The 27,336-nt window shown below is 43.3% G+C and overlaps 1 protein-coding gene across 3 annotated transcripts in view; it reads left to right on the forward strand.

Moving 5' to 3' along the window:
* Positions 1-27,336, forward strand: part of DACH2 (dachshund family transcription factor 2) — a 506,599-nt gene that overhangs the window by 411,891 nt on the left and 67,372 nt on the right. For 2 of the 3 annotated variants that reach the window (XM_060249310.1, XM_060249311.1), the window contains 2 exons: positions 6,583-6,718; positions 11,595-11,675. In XM_060249310.1, the coding sequence (XP_060105293.1) occupies positions 6,583-6,718; positions 11,595-11,675 (217 nt within the window). The remainder of the gene's footprint in view (positions 1-6,582; positions 6,719-11,594; positions 11,676-27,336) is intronic. The other variant, XM_060249312.1, reaches the window with a different exon arrangement.

A 27,336-nucleotide genomic window follows, 5' to 3' on the forward strand; every position in this document is an offset into this window, starting at 1 on the left:
CTCCTCGGCTTGCACCTGCTGGAATGGCCTTGGGTCAGCCATAGCTCTGGCAGAGGTTGTCCTTGAGAGGGCAGCTGCTATAAAAAGCTCTCTCATCCCCACCTACCTCACAAGGTGTCTGTTGGGGGTGGGGAGGTATAGGAGATTGTGACTGCTCTGAGATTCAGAGTATAGGGCGGGATATAAATCCAATATCATTGTCTTCTTTTTATGCTGGCAGAACCACATCTTAAGAGCCAAAGCATCAAGAAAAAATGGCTCTCCAAAGGCTCCCTAGTGAGTTTAAGGCCAAGATCAGAAAATATTTGGACAGTTCTTGGCTCATCACTCATACTCTGTGCTGTCAGACTACCTCCATCAATGCCACTGCAGTGTGGCAGATTAGGTGGGATTCTCCAAGGGTTTTGGGGTGCTATAGCAAGGACCTCCCTGCCCCAGTGCAATGGTGTCCCAACCTTTGACCCAAGGGATGGATGGTCTCCTTGCACAGGAGCTTGGGTCATTTCTCTGGATGCTATATGATGCTACCTCATCACAACAGAGCAGAGGATCAGACAGTTAACTAGAAAAATGTGGCTTTATTTTAGACATAACCTAATATTTATGCCTCTCCGTGTGTGTGTGTGAGAGAGAGGGGGGGGGGAGTGAGAGAGAGAAAGAGAGAGATGTGCTCTCCAGAAGGAAGCCTTCGATATGTTGGGCTAGTGGAACGACAGCTATTTTCAAGAGAAGAAAACTGAAATATATGAAGAGTGACGGGGCTGTAAAATTCACAAATGGCAAAATGAAGTCATCAAGGTGTAGAAAGATGTTAAGGCTTTGAGATTTGCAATTTTCCTATTGAAATGTCCTCATTGATTTGTTACAAATACTGTTAACCCTGTGTTTGGAAAATGGCGGGGACATTATCGCTTGTGTTCTCATTTGTAATAAAATAGATTAACTTGCTGTGAAATTTTAACTAGACGGAGACACAACAGTAGCTACCTAATGAACCACAGCTCATTGCTGTTAAGTAGCTTAATAGATGCATACTGATTACGGGGCTGAAAAATGGATCTGTTTACGTGCAAAGAACAAACTACTGGCATATATTACGGCAAAAGATAGCCACGATTGTCTTCTGTGCTGGGTCTTGGAAATAAAAGAGTTTCTCAGACGGTCTGCAAAATCTCATCACCATGGCTTCATTTATTCCGACAGGTTAGCATCAGGGCTTTTTTTGAGCAGGAACGCAGTTCCAGCTGGCTTGGTGACAGGGGGTGTGGCCTGATATGCAAATGAGTTCCTGCTGGGCTTTTTCTACCAAAAAAAGCCCTGGTTAGCATATTTTGGTAAGAAGACCGGGCCACCTGGGAACCCCACTGCTGCCTATACAGGGAACACCCAAACCACTGATTTCGTGCGTGCCCGCTAACCATGTTTAGTCAAAAGGGATGCCTTATCTGTCACATTAGTGCTTAGGACTGAGGTGACCCAGGTTTGAGTCCTCACTCTGCCATGGAAGTTTGTTTGTTGGGTGACCTTGCCTAATATACTCCACAGCATTGTTGTTGTGGGTACAAAATGGAGGATGGAAGGATGATGCTGTAAGCCACTGGGGAGAAAAGCAGTGTATAAGTATCTAAATAAATACCATAGGAGTTGGGGAAATTCCTCCAGTGTCACTTGACACAATGACATCACATACAGTGAAAGTGAAGTCAGCATATCACTCAATGTTCCCCTTCCCATAGCCTACCCTCATAAGCTCCCAGGATGGGCAGGTACAGGCCTGACAAACCTTCACCCCTCAGCCATATACTTTTGTAAAATTTGAACCTGCTATATACATGTTCATTGCATGTTGATCCAGACCCATAACTAAACTATGTTTCCTTTAGAAGAACAATACAAATTGAGCCTTCATGCTTACAAACCTCTAAGTGGAGAGGGTAGGAACATGACTGTTCCTCAGTGTGAAGAAGACAATTAATCAGTAAGCATAAGACTCAAGCCTTATAATTCAGAGTGTTTGAAGAATGTTGCCTTTACTACACAGAAACAAAAGGAAATGGCCTCATTGAACCCATGGAGTAGGATTGCCAGACAGTTGTCAGCAGCATCAGTAGTAGGGACATGGGGAAGCACAGGATTGTGTGCGCAGCAGCATCATTTCCAGGGGACACCAGGAAGTGATGTCAGGTGGTTCTAGAGATCACCAATTCCAATGATTCCTAGAGCTACCTCACATAACTTGTGGGATTTCCTCAGAAGTGACATCAGGGTGCCCATGACACTGAGGTTTTTATTTGTCTCCCACTGCCACTCAGAGCGAATCAGGATGCTCAGGTGGGTTCTGAAGCCCTGTCTCCTATGTCCTGGGCCCATTTAGAGTTGCCATTTTTTACTTGTTTGTTTTGCAGCTGTTTAGAAGGACCTCCTAACAGTAGAATGGAGGGGGGGAGAACCATGTACACTGCTGTTAAAGGAGAGGTGGCGTAAAAATGTGACTAATAGATTTCTGTCGTTAACTGCCTTGGGCCCTTCAGAGATCAATGGGATACAAATGCAAAAAAAGTGAGAAATAATTTTTATACATCATTAGAAGTAAAAATATTTTGAATAAATAATTCTAGAGCCAGAAATTCCTTGTATCTTCCCAAAGATGTTTGCCAGTTTAGGCCTATTAATCTACAGAAAACTTTTAATACCCACTTTTTTTTTCAACTGGTACAGTCCATTTTTATGTGTGTGGTAGTCTTGCAGAATGCTATAGCCTAGAACAGGGGTGACCAAACTCGTTTAACGTAAGAGCCAGGTAGAATAAATGTCAGATGTTTGAGAGCCGGAAGGAAGGAAGCCCCTGGTGGCTGTCTTGGCTTGGAGAAGTGATTTAAAGAGACAAATGCCTTCTCCAAGCTGACTGATGGGGTGGTGGGGGCTTTGAGAGCAGCACAATGTGTGTGAAAGAGCCACATGTGGCTCCCAAGCCACAGTTTGGCCACCCCTGCTACAGGATAATAAATTAATGTTATTTTTGGTTCCCCCCCCCCAAAAAAAAAACTGATTTGAATTTTTAAAAGCCGAGATATAGAATCACAGGACGGCTGCAATAGATTCCTATCTAGTTATGCTTAACAAATATTTGTAATTAGTAGGCAATTAAATGCTTCTCTTAAGTTTTATTAGTTATTGTATGTTCATTAAGTCTGAGGTACTTAGTTTCAAAAATCCATTGAGGATTCACTGCTGCATAAAAGATTTGCATCTGTTACATGATGTTGAGGTCCGCTTGTTATTGAATGTATAATAACTGTTCTATTAAAAACACATTCCAGGCAATGTTCCCAGTGAAAATGTGTTTTGAATAGACAAACACTATGTATTACCATAAAGAGACTCTGATCTGTAGTTCCCTGTACTTACCATAGGAAGTATAGCCCAAAAGGACAAGATGGATGCCTGGTAGCAGTCACCAAGACATGCAACAAAAAGCTTGTATCAAATCCTGGGAGTTCAACCAAGAGATGTGGCTAGGGATGCATCAGAGGTGGATCTTGGGATGGAACCACTCCAACTGGTGATTAAAAAAAAAATCAATGTTGTGTGTGCTGCTGAATCATGGAAGTGCTGTGGGGTAGCTCTAGGAATCACCAGATTTGCTATGGTAAAACCATAGAATTTCCAACGCATCCTAGAGCTACCACACATCACTTCCAAGTTTTCCTCAAAAATGACAGCAGCATACACAACACTGCACACCCCCACACACCACACCGTTTCTGCCCCTGAAGCTCCTGCTTTCTGTGTTGCGTAGAATCTTCTGTTCAGTTAGGGGGGGGGGGGGATTCCAAGACTGAGCTCAATATAAAAGTGGTCTCTTTTTCTTAAGTGAACAACACCACACCAAATGACTGAAAGGGAAAAAATATAGCTTTTCCTCTTGATTGTACAGAATCAGACTCAAACCAAAGCAAAAGAGGTTGCCTTTTCCTTGTGGTTGGTAAGCCTGATGCGGGAAGTCTAAAAATCACCACATTTTAATCTAATAAATTATGAATGGACCATTCATCGTAGGAGTGGGGCAAATTCATTTTGAAGCCAAACGACTACTTGCAACAATATTGGTTTATGTGAATGTGCCTTGGATGCATGTGCTTTCTTCCACGTCTACCTGCTGGAATGGCTTGGGTTATCGCAGGAGTTGTTCTTGAAAAGGTGGCTGCTGGGAGAACCCTCTCAGCCCCACCCACCTCACAGGGTGTCTGTTGTGGGGGGGAGAAGATATAGGAGACTGTAAGCTGCTCTGAGTCTCTGATTCAGACAGGAGGGTGGGGTATAAATCTGCAGTCTTCTTCTTTTTTTATGCTCTGTCATGGCGTCCCTCCATACCTGTTTGGAGGCAATGCTCAGGTTACTGTTAAATTCTCCCCCATATCCCAAGACACGTTGCAAAAGCAACAGCAAGGAGGAGGGGTCTTCACAAAAAAGTGTGTTGAAGCACTGCGTTCAGTTTATGACACGTCATTATGTGAATTATCTTTAAGGAGAGGATTTATAGGGACAACCTGAATTTGGGGAACAGAGAAACCCATGATTCCTTTCTAAAAGCTTTCTTCACTGCTAATCAGGTATCCTCTTTTTTTAAAAAAAAGCAAATGAACATTTCTTGCCTGGAGAGAAGCAACTCGTTTGCATTGACACTGACATGACTTTTGACTATAGCTAACTATAAACCCATTGCATTGCTATACTGATTACTATGACGGTTTTCCCTGTGAATCAAAATATCAGCCCTCAGCTTAATAAACAGAAGTAACCCGTTAGGATGAACGCAGTGACTTCTTCCTTGCGATGCTGTCAGTGGTTTCCAATCTGTGGGTTCATCGGGAAGGAGGAAGAGGAACTGTTGTTGTCCTTTTTAAAGATCATTTGAGATCTGCAAGCTTTATACTTAATCCAGTCAAAGAACAGTAGTATCCCCTCTACAGGAGTTTCTCTAGTACGTCGTTTAATTTGATAAGTGCATCTTGTGCTCAGAATTTTCTTCTATGACTCTGCCATAACGTTGTGCGAGAGCAAAAATGGTACACAGCAATCCAAGAATCTCTGTGTTCTTCTTTTTCAAAAGCAGGTTTTTAATCCTTAAGATTACAGTGATAATTTTGGTAATGTATGTGAGTAACAATCAATAGAATCTTGGGAGCAGAGGATGGGTCCCCTGTTCAGCTACCCCTAAGTAATATAGCAAATCATTTAAAATTAGCGATCTTCTAGTGCTATCCATCCTAAGCAGAATTTGCCCTTCTAAACACATTGAACTCAGTGGGTTTAAAGAGGAAACAATGTATAGAATTGCACTGATCGTTTTGTAGAAAAATAGGTGGTGGAGCTCATTAGCATATGCCGCCACCCCCCCCCCCCCAGTCAAAAGGAACCTGATGCAAGAAAGGAGAGCCCCAGGGAAGCGAGGCCTGCTTGGGCTGCCTAGAGATCCAGCCAGACCAAGCAGGCCTCATTCACCTGAAGCTCTCCTGGGCTGCCCCCCCCCCCCACACACACACTCAAAAGGCCAGCAAGCCACCAGCCACCCAAAATCACATAAGAAGTGGAGAAAGGGTGCTGTGGGTTTCTCCAGGGGTTAATGAGGGCTACTGGGGTCATGGCAAAGCCCCTGGTGGCTGGTTGGCTGCCCACTCTCCTAATCCAGGAATTGTTATGCAGCTGCACCTACTATTTCACGCAGTAGTCCCCAACCTTTTTGGCACCAAGGACTGGTTTTGGCACCAAGGACAATTTTTCCACGGATCGGGCAGTGGGGTGGGGATAGTTTCAGAATGATACAATTGTGCACTTTATTTTGATGCAGTGGTTAAGCATGCGGACTCTTATTTGGGAGAACCAGTTTTGATTCCCCACTCCTGCACTTGCTGGAATGGCCTTGGGTCAGTCATAGCTCTCGCAGGAGTTGTCCTTGAAAGGGCAGCTTCTGGGGAGAGCTCTCTCAGTCCCACCCACCTCAAAGGGTGTCTGTTGTGGGGGGAGGAAGATAAAGAAGATTGTGAGCCACTCTGAGATTCAGAGTGGAGGGCTGGATAGAAATCTAATGTTGTATTATTATTATTATTATTATTATTATTATTATTATTATTATTATTATTATTATTATTATTATTATTATTATTATTATTATTATTACTGCATTGTAATATATAATAAAATAATTATACAACTCATGGCCCAGTTGCTAACGAGCCACGGACCAGTACCAGTTCACATCCCGGGGGTTGGGGACCCCTGATTTAATGGACAAGGTAGGTCGGGAGGGAGAGGGGGAACTCTCAGAAAAGTTCAGGAGCTGTGCTCCCGTGAGCTCCTGCTGAATCCGAGGCCTGGGTAGAAGCAAAGGAACTGTTATTTTTACTCTTATGCACATTAACACATATCGAATCAGTTAGTGAATGAGTTAATCTCCTCGGGTTTCCTTCACTGTGCCATAGTCCTAATTATTGCTACTTTGCAGAGGCTATACAGAACTCTCGATATTCTAAGGCAAATACCACAAAGATGATTTAATCGTTGGTGTGTTTCTTTTTGAAGGAGAGGATTCAGGACAGCCCTTCACCTGCCCCATCTGTGGAAGAGAGTCAAAGACCTGGGAGTCACGCCTCTTCGCATCAGAGCAGTAGCGTTTCCAGTTCTCCGTCCCAACTTGACAACACACCCGATAGAATTGGTTGGTACTCTTCTACTGTTAGCTATTCTCATTCTACTGAATTTTGAAAGAACTTGATAGCAAACTGTTGTGTTAGAATATGTACTTTGCACACAGACGGTCCTGGGTTCAATACTCACCTCTCCAGTTAAAGGATCTCAGGTGTGGGTAGGGTTGCCAACTCTGACTTGGGAAACAACTGGAGATTTTGGGGGTGGAGCTTGAGGAGGGTGGGGTTAGAGGAGAGGAAGAACCTCAGCAAGATACAACTCCATAAAGTCCGCCCTCCTAAGCAGCCATTTTCTCCAGGGGAACTGATCTCTGTTGCCTGGAGATCAATTGTGATAGCAGGAGATCTCCAGGCCCTTTCAAGAGGTTGGCTTTGAGATCTCCTTCTCTCCTGGATGAAGGGAGAGATCTTTCTTGAGACCCAGAAGTGCCAGTGGAAGTAAATAGTGCTGAACTATAGAGACCAGTAGCCTTGCTCATTAAAAGGCAGGGCATGTACTAGGCAGGGGCAGTAATTCAGTGGTAGACCATGTGCTCTGATTGCAGAAGATTGAAAGTTCAGTTCCTGGCATCTCCATTTAAAGGATTTCAGGTACCAGGAAAATATTTTTCTTTACCTGTGACTCTAGAAAGCAACTACTAATCAGAGCAGACAGTACTAAATAAACAGACCAGTTCAGTGTAAATTCACTTCATATGTTCTGATATCTTTTGTACAAATACAAAAGACAAAAGAGAAACTAGTAAATGAGTAAAAGTACATGGAAAGAGAAATTAAATGAGCACGAAATAAGCTGTTAATTTATTCTTAAATATTTTCATGTTTGGTTCAGCCCTGAAGAACATAAAATAGAGATTTTATTGTTAAATAAATTCTCTTAGTTCCTGCATTCACTTGTACATCTTCCAATTATGTTCTCTAAATTCAGTATTCCCTATGTATATTGTTGGCATTTTTAAAATCAAGTTAATATATTGACTTCAGATAATGTCTTCTTGATGGCTCTAAAGGCTGTGAATTAATTTAAGGAATTAAATTAATTCACAGCCTTTAGAGCCATCAAGGTTTGTATTTTGGGCCAAGGGAATGTGAACTTTGATAGGACAAGACAGATAGGTTTCTAAGACAGCATTGTTTAGTTAGGTATACCTAGGAAAATTCTTGCAGACATTTTTGGTAGTATTAGGGAGTTTTGTTTTCTTCTTTAGAAGTAGTGTTGCATTTTTCTTACATTGGGGGAGGTTTAAGTTAATATTGCAACAACTGTAATATTGGGGGAAATTCCAAAAGGACAGAGGCAGATAAGAAATGACATAGATAAATAAATGCAAATTCAGGCCAGCACAATGAGCACTCACATTAACTTTGCATGGTGGAGAGGAGTGAAAAGCCTGCTTTTCTAACATGTAATTGGCAAGTTACGTTGACCATATAATTACCTGACCAGAATCCTGAGAATCACATTTGAAAAAAATTTAATCCTTTGACCTCTTGCATGTATTCATCTGTTGGTGTTTGCATGCAGTTTCCAGAAATTTTGGAGCCATGTTAAAATCTGTGGGGGGAGGGAGTTGGTGGGAAACCAGAAAGATTGGGGGAAATTGAAATATATCCATCACGTTTTCTTACCTAATTTAAACTTATTTTACTGCATTAATAAGCATCATTTATAACAGCATATAATATTATGCTGTTTGGCATATTTAAGGAATTTAGGCCCTGACTTAGATGGCTCAGACTATCCCGATTTCGTCAGATCTCAGAAACTATACAGGATTGACCCTGGTTAGTACTTGGATGGGAGATACATGTACACAGCCCAAAGAAAGTCTAAGGTTGCTATGCAGCGGCAGGCAATGGCAAACCAACTTTCAGCATCTCTTGCCTTGGAAACTCTACAGGATCATCACAAATCAGCTGTGACTTGATGGCAGAGCCAGGCAATGGCAAGCCACCCTTGGGTTCACCATAATTCAGTTGTGACTTGACAGCAAAAAAAAAAGGTGGAATTTAGAAGTATAAAGACCTTAGTTCTTATGAATACAGTCAATACTAAACAGAGAGAGAGAGAGCTGTACTCTCCTTCATCCTATACTGTCCTATCTAAGGTTCCCAACCTCGAGGTGGGGCCAGGAGACCTCCCAGAACTACAGGTGCTCTCCAGATGAGAGAAATCAGTTCCCTTGGGGAAAATGGCTGGTGAGAATGGACTCTATGGCATTATGCTCGCCCCTCTCCAAGCCCAAGCCTGAAATCTCCAGGAACTTTCCAACCTGGAGTTGGCATGCCTCATCTTAGCATCTTAGGTTTTGCCATTAAGAAGATAAGAAGCAAAACTTGAAAATAAAAAAACAGTTTTTCGTAAATAAGTATTAGAATATAAATATTAGTAAATAAATATTCGTATATTATTTGAACAGAGTAAGACAAGCAGCCTATTTGGATATCAAGCAAAAGTTTATAATCTTGCCAGCACTGAATTCTTCAGTACCATATTATCATCAAATACATGCTTATTTTTTTTTAAAAACATGCTTACCTGTGGACCAGATTAGTATTAATATATTTTCTAAGATCTTTGAAAATACGGTGTGCCTGTCTACAGTATACACAAGAGTTACTTAATACTGTAATTTGTCCTATATAAAAATCTTCATGTTAAAACCTTTCAGTTGAGCACTATCTTGTCATACGGAGTGTTTCACCCATTCCAAAAGAGAAAATATTGTGGTGTTTTTCAGAACTCTCTAAAAATTGCCAGTTTTTGAATTGAAAAGAAGTCCTCAGGGAAAGAGAGCCTTATTGTTTTAAATTTTTACCATTTTTCCAGGCCACATCTCCACATGGGTGAGAAATTGCAGCCAAAACATTTCCCCAGCTGCCTAGGAATGAGTGTCTTATGTTTTAAAAAGTCCGCAATGGCAGGCATTCATCAAAACCTAATGTAAAAATATGCATCTCTCTCTCTCTCTCTTTAAATAATGGGGTTGAGAATTATTTGCATTCTCTCTAATCTGTTAAGTGGAGAGCGTAATGTTTTAATCAGCGAAAAAAAGAGTAATAGTAAGTAATCCAAAAATCATAAAAGCAATCACATCTGACTGCTTTTGCAGGTGCTCAGTTAAAGAATTACTTTTTCAAAGGCACATATTATTGTCTTTGAACTGTCATCCATCAGTTTGGGCTGTTAACCATCTAGCTGTCTATATTTCTCTATTAACTGAGAAGAATTACAGATAATTACCAATTCTTTAAATCCTCCAGTCTATTAAAAGCATTTCTCATCCAAAATGATTTCGATGAATCACTCTTGTTAATTAGTTAACTTGAACATTTCAGAGGAAATCGCTCTCGGCTCCCTTTCCATTTTCCTCTCTTCCTGACTTGCGCTGCCGCATACAGGCAAGTGCATTTGCCCTTCCTGCAGGAATTGGTACTTTAGCGCCGTAACATGCTGTTCGCTTGAGGGCTGTTCATGCACAGGGTGCATTAGCATACAATGTGAAGCTACCATTCTGTTCCAATCCGGGTTTCTTTGAATATATGAGTGGGGCTGACATTATTTGGAACATCAGAAATAGCTATTTAAAAAAAAAAAACTTAAATGGTAGTTCCTGGAAATATGTCTTTGATTGATCCGCATGGATGTGCATTTGTGCATTCCTGAGAATGGAAGCTTTTTTTTTTTTTGCCCCAGAAGATGTTGTCTAACCTGTCTTTCTGAAAATATGGCCACAAGGTATCTCACAGTACATCTATGAATTGTTTGCAGTGGTCCAAGTTGACCATTTTGATTTCGCTGGCTGTGACATAATATAGTGCAGTCAAGTAATGCTGATTCTGTGAACTTGGGCAGATCATGAGAAGGAGGGCAGGAAGGGTTGCATCAGTGCTTAGTCCTCGTGGCCCTTTCTTACATGCCCTTGGAAATGCTGTTTGCCATTTAGGGGTGAGGCAGCAATTTTTTACAGGCCAGTTTGGCCAGGGATCCTGGAGGAGTTTTGCCATCTCCTGGGCGTGGAGCAAGTGTCACTGGGGGTGTGGGGGGGAGCTATTTGTGAATTTCCTGCATTGTACAGGGGGTTGGACTAGATGACCCTGGAGGTCCCTTCAAATTCTATGATTTTAAGTATCACTAGTGCAACCAGTTATATGGGGTGGGCACAGAGCTTTCATCTCCCACCACCCTGGCTGATCCTAAGCTGATTCCTCTTGCAGTTTGATTCTCAATAATACCTTGTGGGGACCATTGACTATAATGCTCCCCGTAAGGTATAATGGAGCCAAAAAAATTTCAGGTTTTCTGAATATTTCCTGAATCTGAATACCATACCAATACTGGGATTCAAGAATATCAGAAAATACTGATTTTTTCAGTCCAATATACCCAAACTTGACAAATACTGCTGTGTTTTTTTTTAAAAAAACACACCTCTAGGTATGGAAACAGTTATCGAACTCAAGTGGTTCAGCATCACTTGGCATTACACACCAAGCTCAGTGGAATGTAAGACCATCTGAAAGGTGTACACGGTGCAATGTCATACCACAAACAGGCTATTAATGTGCTAACATGTACCATTACGGATGTCTTCCAAAAGGTCTCCTGTCTCATTGGGGGTTTTGTTTAGTCTCCAGTTATGCTCCGCTTCAGGAGTTCCACAACTGTAAAGCGTCATGCCAGCATATTATAGAGGTCGACCGCATGTTGGATGATACGTAGCAAATTCCAGCCCCCGTGTTCTTGCGTAATGATTATAAAGCGGCCACCAAGAATGAAATTGCTCATTCATGGTTTGCGTTTTGTGGAAAGAGGTTGTTTTTAATTTCAGCAAAGTTGTAGTTCAGTGATGCTATGCTCTCTCTCGTTCTCTGACTTTTCTTTAGCTATGCTGTCGAATACAAGAGAAGGTGAACCTGTGGATCAAGAGTCTGGCCCCAACCCAAGGAAACTCTCCAAGGAAAAAGGTAAATTCCTCCCATGCTTCTCCAATGCCAGTTGTGCAGCTTTTACTGTACAATCTGTGGTCATTTCTTGGCCATGCACCCTTTCTGTTTCTTCTGCTTTGTATACAGGGCCTGAAAGCCCACACATTGCCCTGTTCAGAAGCAACTACAATTGCACCTGACCCTGTATGTGTGATCAGCTGCAAGGACTGAACAGGGCTGGTCTCTCAGCCTTATACATATGAAATGAACGAGCAGAGGGGAAGCAGCAATACAGCCTTGGTCAGGATAAATATGTAATTCAGAAATGAATCCACAGTTATTGATATGGTCCGTACAAGTTTCTGTTTCTGTATCAGTACAGGATTTCTGTGTGTTTCTTTCTCTTTGCATAATTTTACGGCCCTTCTTTCTCCACCGGGAGGGCTGTGCTATCTTTAAGCGTCTCCAAACATGATTCACTACAAACAAACACAAGCCTTTGTTGGCATATATCAGATTGTAAATAAGGCAAAAAAGAGATACAGAAATAACAAAATAAACCATTCATACATATCGACAGTCGATCCTTGATTACCAGACTCAAGAATAAAACAACCTTTTCAGTTATTTCAGATGACAAATCATTCAGAAGACGGCATACCCTTGCAGCTTCTGAGCAACTTGTCATGCTGAGCAGAATTCGGTCTAGAAACCTAAGGTGTATAGTATTGTATTGAGAGCAGTAAAGAAGAATATGGGATAACGAATATTTTTTTTTTAAGTTGCATGTTCAAAGTCTTAACGAGAGTGGGATTTTTTAATATCTACTATAGGCAACTGCTGATGGGATAGTATTACATCCGGCAAGAGTAAATGCTCTACGCAATTGTGGAACATGGAGAGGGTCCTCAAAAGGGTGCCTGTCAACACATTTCCTGGCACGTGCAACAGTGGCTTTTTGCCAGGTGGGGCTTTTGCCCAGCAAGCTTTCTGATTGGCCACTGGAGATCCGATTGGCTGTGCAGATTTTTAAAATGTTGCTGCAGGAGCTATTTTGTGGCTGGCTCCACCTGACGCATTTTGTGGCTGCACCCACCATGCTGTCTTAGAATTCCAAAGGTGCCTCCAGACTCAAAAAAGGTTGGGGACCTTTGCACTAGAGAGCTTGTGATCTCCACCATAATTTTGCAAAGTAGCTGATATTTGCCTCTCTGAATGCAGCACAAATAGCATTGTCTGTAACATCCATTTTTGCTAAATGGGCTTAGGCTACAAGGCACTGTGAAATTATATAAATCCAGCTTTGCGCTTCATCATGTTACTTTAAAATCGAAATCATTTCTCCAGCCAAGCCAGCCAGTGACTTGGAGAGTGCACTTAAAGTTGACTTATTCCCACCTCCCACCCTCTATCCACCTTCCTTGCGCCTCTCAAACATCTGCTGTTCATGTCTTGTGTTTCTCAGATATCTGACATTTATTCTGTGTGGCTCTTATGTTAAGCAAATTTGGCCCACCTTGCTTTAAATCTGGGATGTCAAACATGCGGCCCAGGGGCCGAATCAGGCCCCCAGAGGGCTCCTATAAGACCCCCGAGCAACTGGCTCTTGAATGCTTCCTTCTCCCTCTCTCTTGCTTCCTTCTGCATCTCAGCTTGCTTTGCAAGCTTGCTCAATCGCATTGGAGCTACAGAGCAAGACCTTGATTTTTTCCATTGGTTGAGGCTCCTCCCCCTCCTGGTCCCCTGGGGAGGGAGGGAAAGAGCCAGCGCTTCCTTTGCCCAGTTCCCTGGATCCCACGGGAGAAATACAAAGGAAGCACCTTTATGGCCAACAAGTGCTCATGTTTTAAGCATGTTTTATTTAAAGTTTTTTTTAAAAAAAAATCTTTAGTCGTGTTTGTCTGTGTCCTTTAAAAAGTTTATATCTCTGCTACATAATCTTAAATAGGTACACACATGGCTCGGCCCGACATGGCCTGGCTCGGCCCGATAAGGTCTCATTTATGTCATATCCGGCCCTCTGACAAATGAGTTTGACACCTGCTTTAATAGGGGGGATGTCAATTCAAATATTCATGAGTGTATGATCGTGTCTGACCTGGAACTTGTGGCTGGTGGGCTGTCCCAACATTTTTTCGCTACACATATTTTATTTGTCTTAAACACCGGCCCCACTATTTTTAACCCTGTTGGTTTGTCTTTGCCGAGGTAAAAAATAATACTGTTTATTCTTGCAGAGGTTTTTAAAGTTATTATTAAGGTGGTATGTAGTTAACTCAAAAGTATCAACATTTATTAAGTATGACAAGTCAGCAGTTTACACAAGCATGGCAAACATATGTTTTCACATCTGGTTTGAGTAATATCATCATGATTTTAAAAATGATTTATAGCTCTGCAGGCTATAAAATGCCAGCTTTGCTGTAAGTTGGAATTTTTCAGACATTGAGCAAATTATGGAAAGCAGGTATTTGGGCGGGGGAGGGGCAGTTTTGACCTGCACTCTAATGTAATTTCGGCAGCAATCCTGGGCCGTTGAACTTGGGGAGACTGACTTCCAAGTAAACAAGCATAGGACCAGACCCTGTGAAATGTCAGCATTCTTTAAGAAAAGGGCAATAAATTACCACCATAAAACACATCTACATTTTATGAAGTCCTGGTGTGTCTCTGTTAACTACATTTGTTAACTACTTGTAGATTTCTGTCTTCTCCATACTCATACTCATTTGTTACCTGTATAGCCAGTCGTAAGCATGAGATTTTTACCATTCTACCCCCATGAGTGATTCAGCATATTACCCATGTGGAACCCAACACATTATTTTATTGGTACATCTCTGTCAGAAGCATGTGCTCTTGTTCACCTGCACACAGAGAGCAGAGTGCAACGGGGAGAAACGCAAGGATGCCTCTTAGGTCATTCTTTAACAAGAGTGCAAGATTGACGCTGACACACTTCTTTGTGCTTTACCCACAAAATTGTTGACTCAGGGCCCATTTGCCTTCACTGGATGGAGGTGGGTGGTTGGGTATTGGGTCTGAACATTGGAAGTGGTGTAAGTGTGAGGTGAGCCACCATAGAGCATAGCTCCCAAGTGCAGATCTTAGCGAAGTATCTCCTGTTAAAGACTCTCAGGCAGAAAGATACTGTCCTGAGGCTGAGCCCCTAGCCAGCAGTTTACAAGAAGCTTCAACTATACCAGGGGTTGCCAAACTTGCTTAATGCAAGAGCCACACAGAATAAATTTCAGATGTTTGAGAGCCACAAAACATGAATGTCAGATATTCGAGAGCTTCAAGGAAAGAAGGAAAATAGATGGGAGTTGAAGTATTTAAAGTTATATCAAAAATAATTTTTTAACTTGATATTATCGTGGCAGGAGCTGACAAAGGCATAAGTATCTTGTGCCCAAAAAACTGATTGGTGGCAAGGCAGTGGGGTCTAGTTATGTCTGGTGGGGGTGCACCCTCCTCCAATACTTTGACTGCATTCGTATAAAGAAGAATATAATCCAGCCTGGATTATGTTTATCTTTATACCAACTTCAGTTGTAAAATACATTTTTTTAAAAAAAATTGAAGAAGCGGGCGAGGGGGGTGGTCCACTAAGGCAAAAGTGCCTAGGGCCCACCAAAGTCATAATGTGGCTGGGTGTGTGTGGATGGGGGCAAGAAGGGAGGTGTGAATGGGGGTCCTGGTAGCATGTTGTAACCCCCATCTTGCTATAAATCCTCTCTGGCACGTTTAATAAAATTTAGAGGGAACTTCAGCAGCAAGTCCAAGAGAGGTTGCAAAGGGAGAGAGAATGAAGGCACTGCCTGGCCTGGGTTGGTGGCCTGTCTGATCCAAGCCTTCGACATTTAGACTCAGCTGCAGTAATCCGAGATCGCAAATGTGACCGAGGTGCTATAGGCCCACCACACCAACCCTTAATTTTGCAGAATTAACAGCAAAATTATATGGGCAAAATAGACAAAAAGTCAAACGCGACCCGTGTACAAGGTTTACCCTTGCTTGAAATTGATACATGAGGCAGGCTTTAAGTCTTCAGGCGTGGTTTAGGGTTACACCTATTACAATGCACGATACCTTGTTAGCAGAACGGCTGTGACCTGCACACTGAACTTGAAAACCGCTAAGGGTGGGAAAATGAAAGGAGACTCGGACCGCAGCCAGCCCTGATCACAATCCCGGGGAAATTAGGTTTTGTGTTGCCTTGCTTAGCAGACCGACGGCCCTGCCGACTGTCTCACCCTCATAATAAACATTTTGTGCTGTTCTCCTGCTTGTGGGTGAACAGAGTCGGTTTAGCATTATCGATTTAAGTTGTTCAACTGTGTGTTGGCAAAGAAGGAACAGCTCCTTGGGATGCCTCTGTGTTTCAGAAGGACTTATGGACTGCCATCTTAAATATGGTTTCAAGACTGATTTTAGTTAGGCTGACTAAATGGACACAGAGGTCCATTCTCAGTTATGTCTTCCTAGTGTTGCCATCCTTCAGGTGGGGAGACATGAGGAAACGCTGTGAATATGTTTACTTTTAAAGAAACGATCTTCAAATTCCCTTAATTTTTACCAATCATCATTCATATGAATCATAGCATCTTTGCTTGCCGCTATTCACACATATCACATCACAATTCCACATAGATATATTACAGGGATGGAATTCCAGCAGGAGCTCCTTTGCATATTAGGCCACACTCCCCTGATGTAGCTAATCCTCCAAGAGCATACAAAGAAGAGTCTTGTAAGCCCTTGAAGGATTGACTACATCAGGGTGAATGGCCTAATATGCAAATGAGCTCCTGCTAGAATTCCACCCCTGGATATATACAGGACAAAATTCGCTGTCGATGAAAAGGGTGTCCTTCTTTTGTAGAGGTAGTCCTTAATCTTCTTAAAGACACAGTCCCAATAATGTCAATTTCAGTGCATCTATCCGGTCATCCCCAATGTAATTCTTCTATACTGATAGCTGAAACACTGTCTTATATTTGCCAGTCGTGGATGATGGACACACAGGACTGCGCCTTTGACCACGTGTAGTATCCGACTTCAAAGAACAGGAATAAGTGGCAACATGAGCCCTTGGTTAATTTCAGGTGGGACTTGGAGAGCTCCTGGAATTATAGCTAACCTCCAGATGACAGAGATTGGTTCCCCTGAGGAAAATAGCTCTTTTGGAAGGTGGACTATATGCAGGGGTCATTTAGAAGGGAAAGAGGTGCCGGAGCTCATTAGCACGACTCATTTGCATATGCTACACACCCCTAACATCACTGGAAGGTGTACCAAATGATATCATTTCAGCATCTACCTTCAAATGCTTCTTGAATTATCGTTGTCATAATAAAACCTTATTCCCATCATACCTTTTTAAATTACTTTCTCCTATGTAGCCACAGTGGCACGATGAAGATTTCCATCTGTCTGCTATATATGTTTTAGTTATTTTCCCATTTTTTGCGGAGGGAAATATTAGAAGGTTTGTCAAATCTTAGAGTTCAGCAGAATTCTCATAGGTGGTTTGAACAACGGAGCCCAGAAGCAAGTATTTTTTGGGAGGGAGGGCAGGGTAAGAAAGAAAGAAAGCACAATAAAATTCCTGTGAGCTCCTGTTCCTGTGAGCTCCTGTCCAAAATGAGGCCTGACTATATGGCTTTATACCCTGCAGAGGTCCCATCTCTCCCCAGGCTCCATCCGGAGATTTCCAAGAATTTCCCAACATGGAGCTGGTAGCCCTACCAACTAGAAGCCTGAAGTAGGGGCAAGGAAGGACTACACATATCTCTTAATAGCAATATAAGAAGAAGAAGATATTGCATTTATATCCCACACTATACTCCGAATCTCAGAGCGGTTACAATCTCCTTTACCTTCCCCTCCCTGCCCCACAACAGAAACCCTCTGGGGTAGATGGGGCTGAGAGAGCTCTCCCAGAAGCTGCCCCTTTCAAGGACAGCTCTGCGAGAGCTATGTCTAACCCAAGGCCATTCCAGCAGGTGCAAGTGGAGGAGTGGGGAATCAAACCCGGTTCTCCCGGATAAGAGTCTGCACACTTAACCACTACGCCAAACTGGCTCTCTAATATAGAAGACCTTGTACTGAAGTTGGTATGACAGCTGGAGTTCATCCCAAAGTGGGGTTTTCAGACTTCAGCATGTTTAAAGAAAGGGGATCAGGTTTAGCCCTGTGACTCACAGTTGTGGCTAAGAGCTTGAGCTGTGCAGTCTTTCAACCACAGACTCACTATGTGGCCTTATGCAAGCCCCAGGCTCGGAGCCTCAGCACAGTTCAGCTGCACTGTGTGAGTAACAGTAATACAGGCCTAACTCACAGGGCTGTTGTAAGGATTCCTGAAATAATGTACATGAAGTGCATTAAAGCATCAAAGAGAAGTGTTGTATGGATGATGATTATGTAATATCTGGGGGAAAGTTTGCCAATGTAAAGATGGTCTCTTGCTCTGATTCTTCAACATATATATTGTCCAATCTCTGTAATGGAACTGCTGAAAGGATCTCTATATATTTGCAAGTTGTTTCATATTAGCTTGGGGTGGAATGCTGTTTTAGCACTTTTCAAAGGCACGGAGGGGGTAAGAATTGCTTGTTGCTGGTGCATTGTGGGCCTGATCAGGACTGGGGCCTTGTTTAAACAGCTATTTTCTCCTTTAAAATGTCTTTGATGCCAATAGGTTGACCTCCATGGCCAGCATCATATTTAGTTTGGGCCTCAAGTCAGGGTTTATTGGAAACTACCCCACTCCAACCCCCCAATTTATCTGCCTACTCCCACGTACAAGTACACATACCAGAATTTTGCTAACCAAAAGGAAGGAAGGTTGGAGAAGGAGGAGATACTTATTCATTTTTAAATTTCTTTTATCATTATTTATGTAGATTATACACCACCTTCTCCTGAGCATCTCAGAACCTGAAGTGATCCTTTCTTTTTCTTTTTAAAATAACTGAATCCATTTAACCAAAACAGTTGCACAAAATAATCCAATCTTCAATTTTCCCACTCCACAGAATGTACCATTCGCACATGAGAATAGACTCAGAGTCCTTTTTCAGCGTTTATCACTTTATCTGAAACTGTGATTGCCGTGCAGCTCACTGGGTGACCTCGGGCCAGTCACTCCCTTGCAGCCTAAACTACCCCACAGGGTTGTTGTGAAGACAACATTCAGGAGGGGGGGATCCATATGTGCCTCCCTGAATTCCTTGAAGGATGGGTGGGATAAAAATGTGATTTGTAACAGATAAGGGTGGTGGTTTCTTGGTTCATCTGAGGGACCCCCGGCCTGAGTGAGAGGCAGACTAGGGAAATAGCCTCAGATAGGGCCTAGGATCAGGACAGTCTGTGTACTGGAAAGGGGAATGGTCAAGAAAGAGACCCAGATGGGAGGAAGGTATGGAATGGGGATCTGTTTTAGATATTAGATTGGATCCAGTTTTCTATTTACACAGGCACTTCCATCAGTTAGCTATAAGATTGCCTGGTCCAACTGAAGAAATATCTGGGGACTTTGGGGGTGGAGCCAGGAGCAAGGCTGTGACAAGCATAGTTGAACTCCAAAGGGAGTTCTGCCCATCACATTTAAAGGGACTGCACACCTTTTAAATGCCTTCGCTCCATTGGAAATAATGAAAGATAGTGGCATCTTTGGGGGCTCATAGAACTGGACCCCTTAGTCCAATCTTTTTGAAACTTTGAGAGTGTTTTGAGAAGAGGCACCGGATGCTATGCTGCAAATTTGGTGCATCTGATTAAAAAAACAGCCCCCCCTTCGAGCCCCAGATACCTGCAAATCAATTATCCATTATACCCCATGGGAATCAGTCTCCATAGGGAATAATGGAGTGCCCAACAGACATTCCTCCTGCCTCTCCTTTCTGATTACCCTGAATTGAGGGGAGGGCCTCCAAACCAGGGGATCCTCTGCCCCAACTGGAAATTGGCAACCCTAATCAGTTAGAAGAAAATGTTCTTAATTTCCCCTGCTCCTGTTATAGCCCACCGATCTCCCTGAAATTCTGCTTCTGGGGGACAGAGGGGCCTCCAGAACAGCATGAGAAGTTTATTGTGGGGTCTGTAGCAGGAAGAAGGAATTGATGGGAATTCTGCAAGTGGAATATTTAGTCTTGTTCCATCCCACTGATTTGAATTAGTCCTCTCAATCTGTGGCTGCTACGTGTTGAGCTTATTATCAAGCACTTGGGGTGGATTGTCTCTTATCAGAAGTGTGGTGACAGCATTTATGAATCTTAAACTCATTGCAGCTCCTTCCATATGGTTGTCGATTGATCATTGATGGCACTCCAAAGGCTCAGGGAAGATGAATAAAACAGGATGTGACTTTAGCATCCTTAAACATCTTCACACTCAGCTTGGAGGAGTTATCTTTGTTGAATGGAGAGAAGTGGGGGGCCGATTTAGAATCTGACAGGGAATCATCCAGCCCCTAGCCCTCCTTCTTCTAGTCTGTAGGACATAGTTTCAATCCTCACACTGCCTTTGGGGTGACCCTGGGCCTGTCGCTCTCCCCCAATCAGACCTACCTCATAGGAGTGTTGTGAAGGCAAGATGGAGAAGTGGAGAATTTTGTATACTTCCCTGAGCTCCTTGAAGGAAGGATGGGAGAAAAATGTGATTGTGGAGGAGGAGGAGGAGGAGGAGGAGGAAGAGAAGATGATGATGATATTGGATTTATATCCTGCACTCAACTTCAAATCTCAGCGTCTCAGAGCAGCTCACAATCTCCTTTATCTTCCTCCCCCCACAATAGACATCCTGTGAGGTGGGTGGGGCTGAGAGGGCTCTCCCAGCAGCTGCCCTTTCAAGAACAACTCTTCCAAAAGCTATGCTGACCCAAGGCCATTCCAGCAGCTGCCAGTGGAGGAGTGAGGAATCAAACCCGGTTCTCCCAGATAAGAGTCTGCGGACTTACCCACTACAGCAAACTGCAATGAAGATGGGATTAATCAGTACAAAACCGGGAAAGAAACTAATCAAAGATGCAAAAATGGCGGAATGCATAAATGGGGGAAATAAAGGCCTTCTTTTCAACCTGGAAAACAACTGACATTATCCAGCAGTGAAAGACAGCTTCTTTTTTATATATATAACCAAGTTGGCTGATGGGGGAAAGAATTAGAAATAACATGAAACGATTTCTGATGGAAGCCAGTAAAACTGAATGTGCTTGGAGAGTGCCATTTTAAAAAGTATAAAATAGATGCCAGAATGGGTTTGAAAGGGGGCAGGGTCTTTTATTTGCCACATTCTATGCCAAGACTGACAGATTTCAACTGTTAACAGTTGGCCTGTTTTGGTGAGCTATTGCATAGCAATGTTCATTGCAAGAACTGTGATCCAAAAACTGTTTAGAAGGGCCGTATCCCGTTCCATTTCCCTATAAAGACTGCATTGGATTTAGTGACACTATTCTTTGGGGGAGGGGGTGTTCTCCATGTCCACCCCTTCCCGAATCATTCTTCATCATCCGCGCACACAGAATCCCTCTCTCTACTTTGTGTTTTGAAGTTTTTTATTTTCACGGAATCATGCTTTCTAATTCCGCTTTCAACTGTTCTGGCATCTGCTATGGTCGCTTTGAGAAAACTTTTGGAAATAGTTTTGGAGGGGGCAATGGTAATAACAGACCATCTTTCCAATGGACTGTTTTCATTTTTTTTTTCTCGAGCAAAGGGTGAAAATTAATGAGTTAGAAGATAAGAAAAGATCAGTGGTTTGGCACGAGAACTTAACTGTGTATAAATCTCTCTCTCCCTCTTTTGGTGTTTGTTTTATATGATTCCAGCACCTACTGAACAGAATGCTGTCCAAAAAGGAATCAATCTCTACAACAACAGTAGAGTATCTCGGCATATGTCTTTTGCTTCCCAAGAGGCAATCCTGGACTTTATCTCCCTACCCACCCCCCGAAAAAAGAGTAGCACGAAACTACTGTGCAAATGGCAAGAATTTAGATGACTAGCAGATGGAACAGCAAACTAGCATTTGTTGCTTGCGCTTCTCATCGACTTGTAGATATGAGGAAATAAAGATGCTGACAACGTTAGTCTTTAAAGAGAGCGGCTGAGATCTTCTCTTTAAAAAAATAATAATAGGGTTAAGTTTATGGAGGAACATAGACTGTCCGCTCGGCAACTCCTGTGCTACTGGTGGTGCCAAAATGGCTGAATCGGCTGAGCCGTGGGCTGACAAGCCGGTCTTATGGTTTGCTTCCTAAAGTGAAACGTTCCAAGGGGATAGCATGGGGAGTGAGGGTTGTTTGTGCAGATGTCTTGTGGTTGAGCACAATATCTTGGGAAGGGATGGTGGCTCAGTGGTAGAGCATCTGCTTAGTAAGCAGAAGGTTCTAGGTTCAATCCCCGGCATCTCCATCTAAAAAGGGTCCTGGCAAGTAGGTGTGAAAAACCTCAGCTTGAGACCCTGGAGAGCCGCTGCCAGTCTGAGTAGACAATGGGTGTTTTTATACTGACAGTTTGTGACTCTATCGCCGCATTGGAAACTCACCTTTTACATTACCTAACATTCTCACAACTGGTTTGCATCGTTGCTGCCCGAAGCATCTACATTTGTTTTGCTGAGATGAGTTTCGGAGCTGCTGCTGCAACATTTTTCTCCACACTAGTTTTGATCAGGTCTTTTCTCTACAGGCATTTCAAACTTTTACTGTAGAAGTTTTCATGCGTTTTAAAAGACTCCTCCAGAAGACACCACAAGGTGCAGTAATTTGCATGAGAACTGACAGCACTTGAAATTTTTACATATCATTGCTTGCCTCTCTAGTAATTTAAATTTGTATTGTTTTTGCAGTGTTGAGACGATTTCCAAGCAATCATATACATTTAACTAAGCACTGGTATTCTGGCTGCCCTCTGATTAGAGACACCCCCCCCCCAATTGAAACGCTTAAATGTAAAAGGAAAATAATTAAAGCGGAACAGTGGCAGGCGATTTGAAGACTCTAAAACTCTGGATCAAACTGAATGTAAAAACACCAATACTGACTTTGATGGACCGAGGGTCTGATTCAGTATAAGGCAGATTCATATGTGATAAGTTGCACAGTGGTGCTGGTACACCAGTGCTGCTTCGACCTTTGTATCTGTCCCTGGTGTAATCCTCTGAGCAGGGCACAGTTCGCAAGAGTGACCGGCAGTAGAAGAATCGTGTCCATGGCAGGAGAAACAGAGAACATCTCCCTTTTCCTCTCCATGCTTCCCCAGTGCATCCCTGGGTGATTGCAAAGCTTACTGCATGGGATGCTTTTATTGACTGATTTATTTTGTTTTACAGAGTTTGTTTTACCAGGTCTTTCTGCCCTTGCAAGGTCACCAAGACAGTAAGCAGATTAAAATGTACATAGTAAAATCACACTTGGAAAAAACGTGGAACCCCCCCCCCCAAAAAAAATCCCCTGAGTAATAAAAAAAAATTAAAACCAGAGCTAAAATGCACTCTAAAACAGCCATTAAAACTGGGGCGGGAGCAGGAGGAGAAGATGATGATGATGATGGATTTATACCCTGCCCTGTACTCTGAATCTCAGAGTCTCTCACAGTCTCCTTTACCTTCCCCCCACCACCACCAACAGCCACCCTGTAAAGTAGGTGGGGCTGAGAGAGCTTGCCCAGAAGCTGCAAGTGGAGGAGTGGGGAATCAAACCTGGTTCTCCCAGATAAGAGTCCACTTAACCACTATGCCAAACAAAGGGCACCAGAAGCAGGACCCTCTGAAGATAATCAAAGTGGTCATGTAAGGTTCAAAATGGAGTAGGTGGTCCTTGGTAGGCATATGTGGAGAAGCCTTCCCATTCAGTAATTTACACTCACAGAAAAGTTACACCACGTGCACAGTAGCACAGGGGACAAAGCATCCATGCCATAGAAAGTCATGGCACGTGATAAGTGGGTTGCCTGTGTTGATCCGGAACATGAAAACCAAGCGATCAGTCAGACATGTGTGCACCAAGAGCCAGCGTGCCCTACAGATGAATGCACGTTAAATGCAAATTTGCCAAAATGTGTTAATTGTTCAGCATCTAAGAGTAACTTGCATTCATGGCCAAAGCTTCAGGGTGAATATTTTATGTCCCCTCAAAAAACAACGCAGGAGTCTGTTTCTGCTGTTCACAATCCAGGAGTCTGTTCAGTGACGCATCTGCAATGGCTGGGGTAACCCAGTTATGAGAAATTAAACCGTATGTACAGCATGTAGAAATTGGCCCTTTAAGACAAGGCTGCTGACCTAAATTGGATTTTTGAGAATGAGATTGTAGAATCCTGAGGTGGTTTTGGACTGCAGAGTCCCGATTCTGGATGCCCTTCAATGTAAGAAACAAAAATAGAAATAAGCGTCAGAGAGATGCAGTGCTTGCCTGTTTGCAGGGAACTTTCAATGCAAGAGAACGAGGGATGGAATTCTAGCAGGAGCTCCTTTGCTTATTAGGCCACACACCCCTGATGTCGCTAATCCTCCAAGAGCTTACAAGGCTCTTTTTTGTAAGCTCTTGGAGGATTGGCTACATCAGTGGGGTGTGGCCTAATATGCAAAGGAGCTCCTGCTAGAATTTTACCCCTGAAGAGAATGTTTCAATATGGCCATCCTCACCTGCACTCAAAAGTGAACTATAGAAACATAGAGCGGGGAGGGACCCCAGGGGTCATCTAATCCAACCCCTTGCACAATGCAGGAAATTCACTTCGCTCCCATCCACTCCCCCAGTGACCCCTGCTCTGTGCCCAGAGGAAGGCAAAAAACCTCCAGGATCCCTGTGGGGACAATGTCCCCTGAAAGGACTATTCCTCCTGACCCCAAAGTGGGCATGTAAGAAAGCGCCACAAGGGCCAAGTACTGGCTCATTCCTTCCTGCCCTTCCTCTCACAGTCTGCCTAAATTTGCAGTGCGTCATAGGGTGCATCGCACGCACTAAATAACACAATTTGCAACTGGGCTTTTATTACAAAATCCATTTGCAAACAGTTACCCTTGTGAAAGCACCTCTGCCCTCCCTGAAAACATGAGGGCCCTGCGGGACCTGCCACAGTTCTGCTGGATCTGTAAGACCGAACTATTTAAGTTTGCCTTCAGTGGTTCAGGGGAGGTAGCAAATGTCCCACAGCACTGACAATCCCATTGGACAAATACAGATATTCAGCAATATCAATGTGCATCTTGGATTTTATGGCTAAAATGTGTGGAATTGATTTTATTGTATATATATTTTTAATATTCTATGTGGCATTTAACTGTTGTTAGCCACCCTGAGCCTGTTAAGGGAAGGCGGGATATAAATTTGCTAAAATAAATAAATATAATCAGCATTGCTGACAGATGGCCATCTAGCTTCTGCTAAAAACCTCCAAAAGAAGGAGAGCATACCACCTCCAGAGGGAGCCTGTTCCATTGAGGAACTCTTCTAACTGTCAGGAAATTCTTCCCAATGTTCAGCTAAAAACTCTTTTGATTTAATTTCGATCCACTGGTTCTGATCTGACCTTCTGGGGCAACAGAAAACAACTCTGCTCCATCCCCTCTATGACAGCCCTTCAAGTACCGGCAGATGGCTATCGTACCATCTGGTGCCATCAGTTCTACCATTTCAGCCTTTGACCTCCTTATTCTGCTGCAGGTGTAGATTAAGGTCGCATAGAGAAGGTAGAGAAAGAAGTCCTTTTCTCACAATATGAGAACTCGTGGACATTCAATGAAATTCCTGAGCAGTCAGGTTAGAACTGATAAAAGGAAGTACTTCTTCACCCAAAGGGTGATTAATACATAGAATTTGCTGTCGCAGGAAATGGCGGCGACTACAAGCATCACTTCAAGAGGGGATTGGATAAGCATGTGGAGCAGAGGTCCAGCAGTGGCTATTAGCAACAGTGTATTGTTGGAACTCTCTGTCTGGGGCAGTGATGCTCTGTATTCTTGGTGCTTGGGGGGGGGGGAGCACAGTGGAAGGGCTTCTAGCCTCACTGGTGGACCTTCTGATGGCACTTGGTTTTTTTGGCCATTGTGTGACAAAGTGTTGGACTGGATGGGCCACTGGCCTGATCCAACATGGCTTCTCTTACGTTCTTATGTGTTGCTACACACAGCCAGCATCTTGGTTCAGCTGAGCCTTCAGCTGCTACAAGTTCAGTGTTGCACCCCTGTGATATAACAGAGTGCTGGACTAGCATCTGGAAGATAAGAGTTCTATTAAACTTGCCTCATTGGGTTGTTTTGAAGATAAAATGTACACTGCCCTGAGAACTTTGGAGGGAGATATATATATATAAAAAATTTTGCCACTGTGTGACACAGAGTGTTGGACTGGATGGGTCGTTGGCCTAATCCAACATGGCTTCTCTTATGTTCTTATGAGAGATTAAAATGCAATAGACAGATCGACAGGCACAGCCTATTAGGAGAACAGACTGGTGATGGCTCTTACTCAGTCCTCAAAGACTACAAACAGCATAGAGCAAGCTAGAGAGATAGGTTCATATCAGTCTCCTTCCTGTCTAGTTCTGCTTTCACTCACCCTCTCTAACCAGTGGAATGTAACTCAGGGAACTCCCTTCCCTCCTATTTTTCCTCCTCCTTTTCCTTCTTCTTCTTCCCTGCATGCATCAGGAGGAACAGCATGGTGTCTCTCCTCCTGAACTGAACTAAGCAGGGGGCCTCCTGCAATCCAAAGCCATCCAGCTTGTTAGAACAGTTTAGCCACTCTTTCTCTCCACTACACTAATATGTTATGTTTCCTTTAAATAAATCCACCAGTGTTGGTTTCTTTAACTTAAAGCATGGCTTTTTGTGCAGTTTGTGAGATAGTGTGGTAACCATTAGACTAGGCCATGCTGTTGCGCTGAAGCTCAGAAGGAGCACTCTGCTAAGTCCAGCCATCCTAAACCAGCCATCCTAAACCAGACCCAACACAGCCCAGTTCACATGAGATGCACGTGCTGTGTCTCACAGGTGAGCTGTTGTTCTACCAGTACCACATTTAAATCAGACCCAGAACTAACTTGCAGCAGAAGGGCCATTATGGGCACCTATCTCAAGGGTCTGCCAGTCGGGCTGTGATACATGTTCCTGTTCTGGCCACCTAGTGGCTGGGCAGCAGATTCTTTCCATCGAGCAGCCCGTCTAGACTCGCTCCTGGGAAAGGCATGAGATAGTTCAGGGCTGATTCCAAGATGGATGCCTGGCTGAGGCTGAGTGTATTTGCAGTTCAAATAGGGTGGATGGATAAATTTGACCTTCTGGTGTGGACTCCCAGCCTTACAGCTGCAGACTACAAAACTAAGAAACTGCAAACCTTACTGCAAACCTAAGAAAACTCTCCTGGGAGCAGACCTCACTGAATAAAATTTCTGAGTAGAACTGGCTGAGATTTGCTCCCTAAGAGAGTTGCCAGCCTCCAGGTGGTTGTTGGAGATCCACTAGACCAGGGGTGGCCAAACTGCGGCTTGGGAGTCACATGTGGCTCTTTCATACATATTGTGTGGCTCTCGAAGCCCCCATCACCCCATCAGCTGGCTTGGAGAAGCATTTCTCTCTTTAAGTCACTTCTCCAAGCCAAGTCAGACAGCAGCTTAGAGAATACATATAAAGTTGCTTTCTTTCCACCTCTCTCTCCTTCCTCTCTCTCTCCCCATCTTCCTTCCTTCCC

This window comes from Heteronotia binoei, chromosome 11, assembly GCF_032191835.1.
Source record: "Heteronotia binoei isolate CCM8104 ecotype False Entrance Well chromosome 11, APGP_CSIRO_Hbin_v1, whole genome shotgun sequence".
Taxonomy (NCBI): domain Eukaryota; kingdom Metazoa; phylum Chordata; class Lepidosauria; order Squamata; family Gekkonidae; genus Heteronotia; species Heteronotia binoei.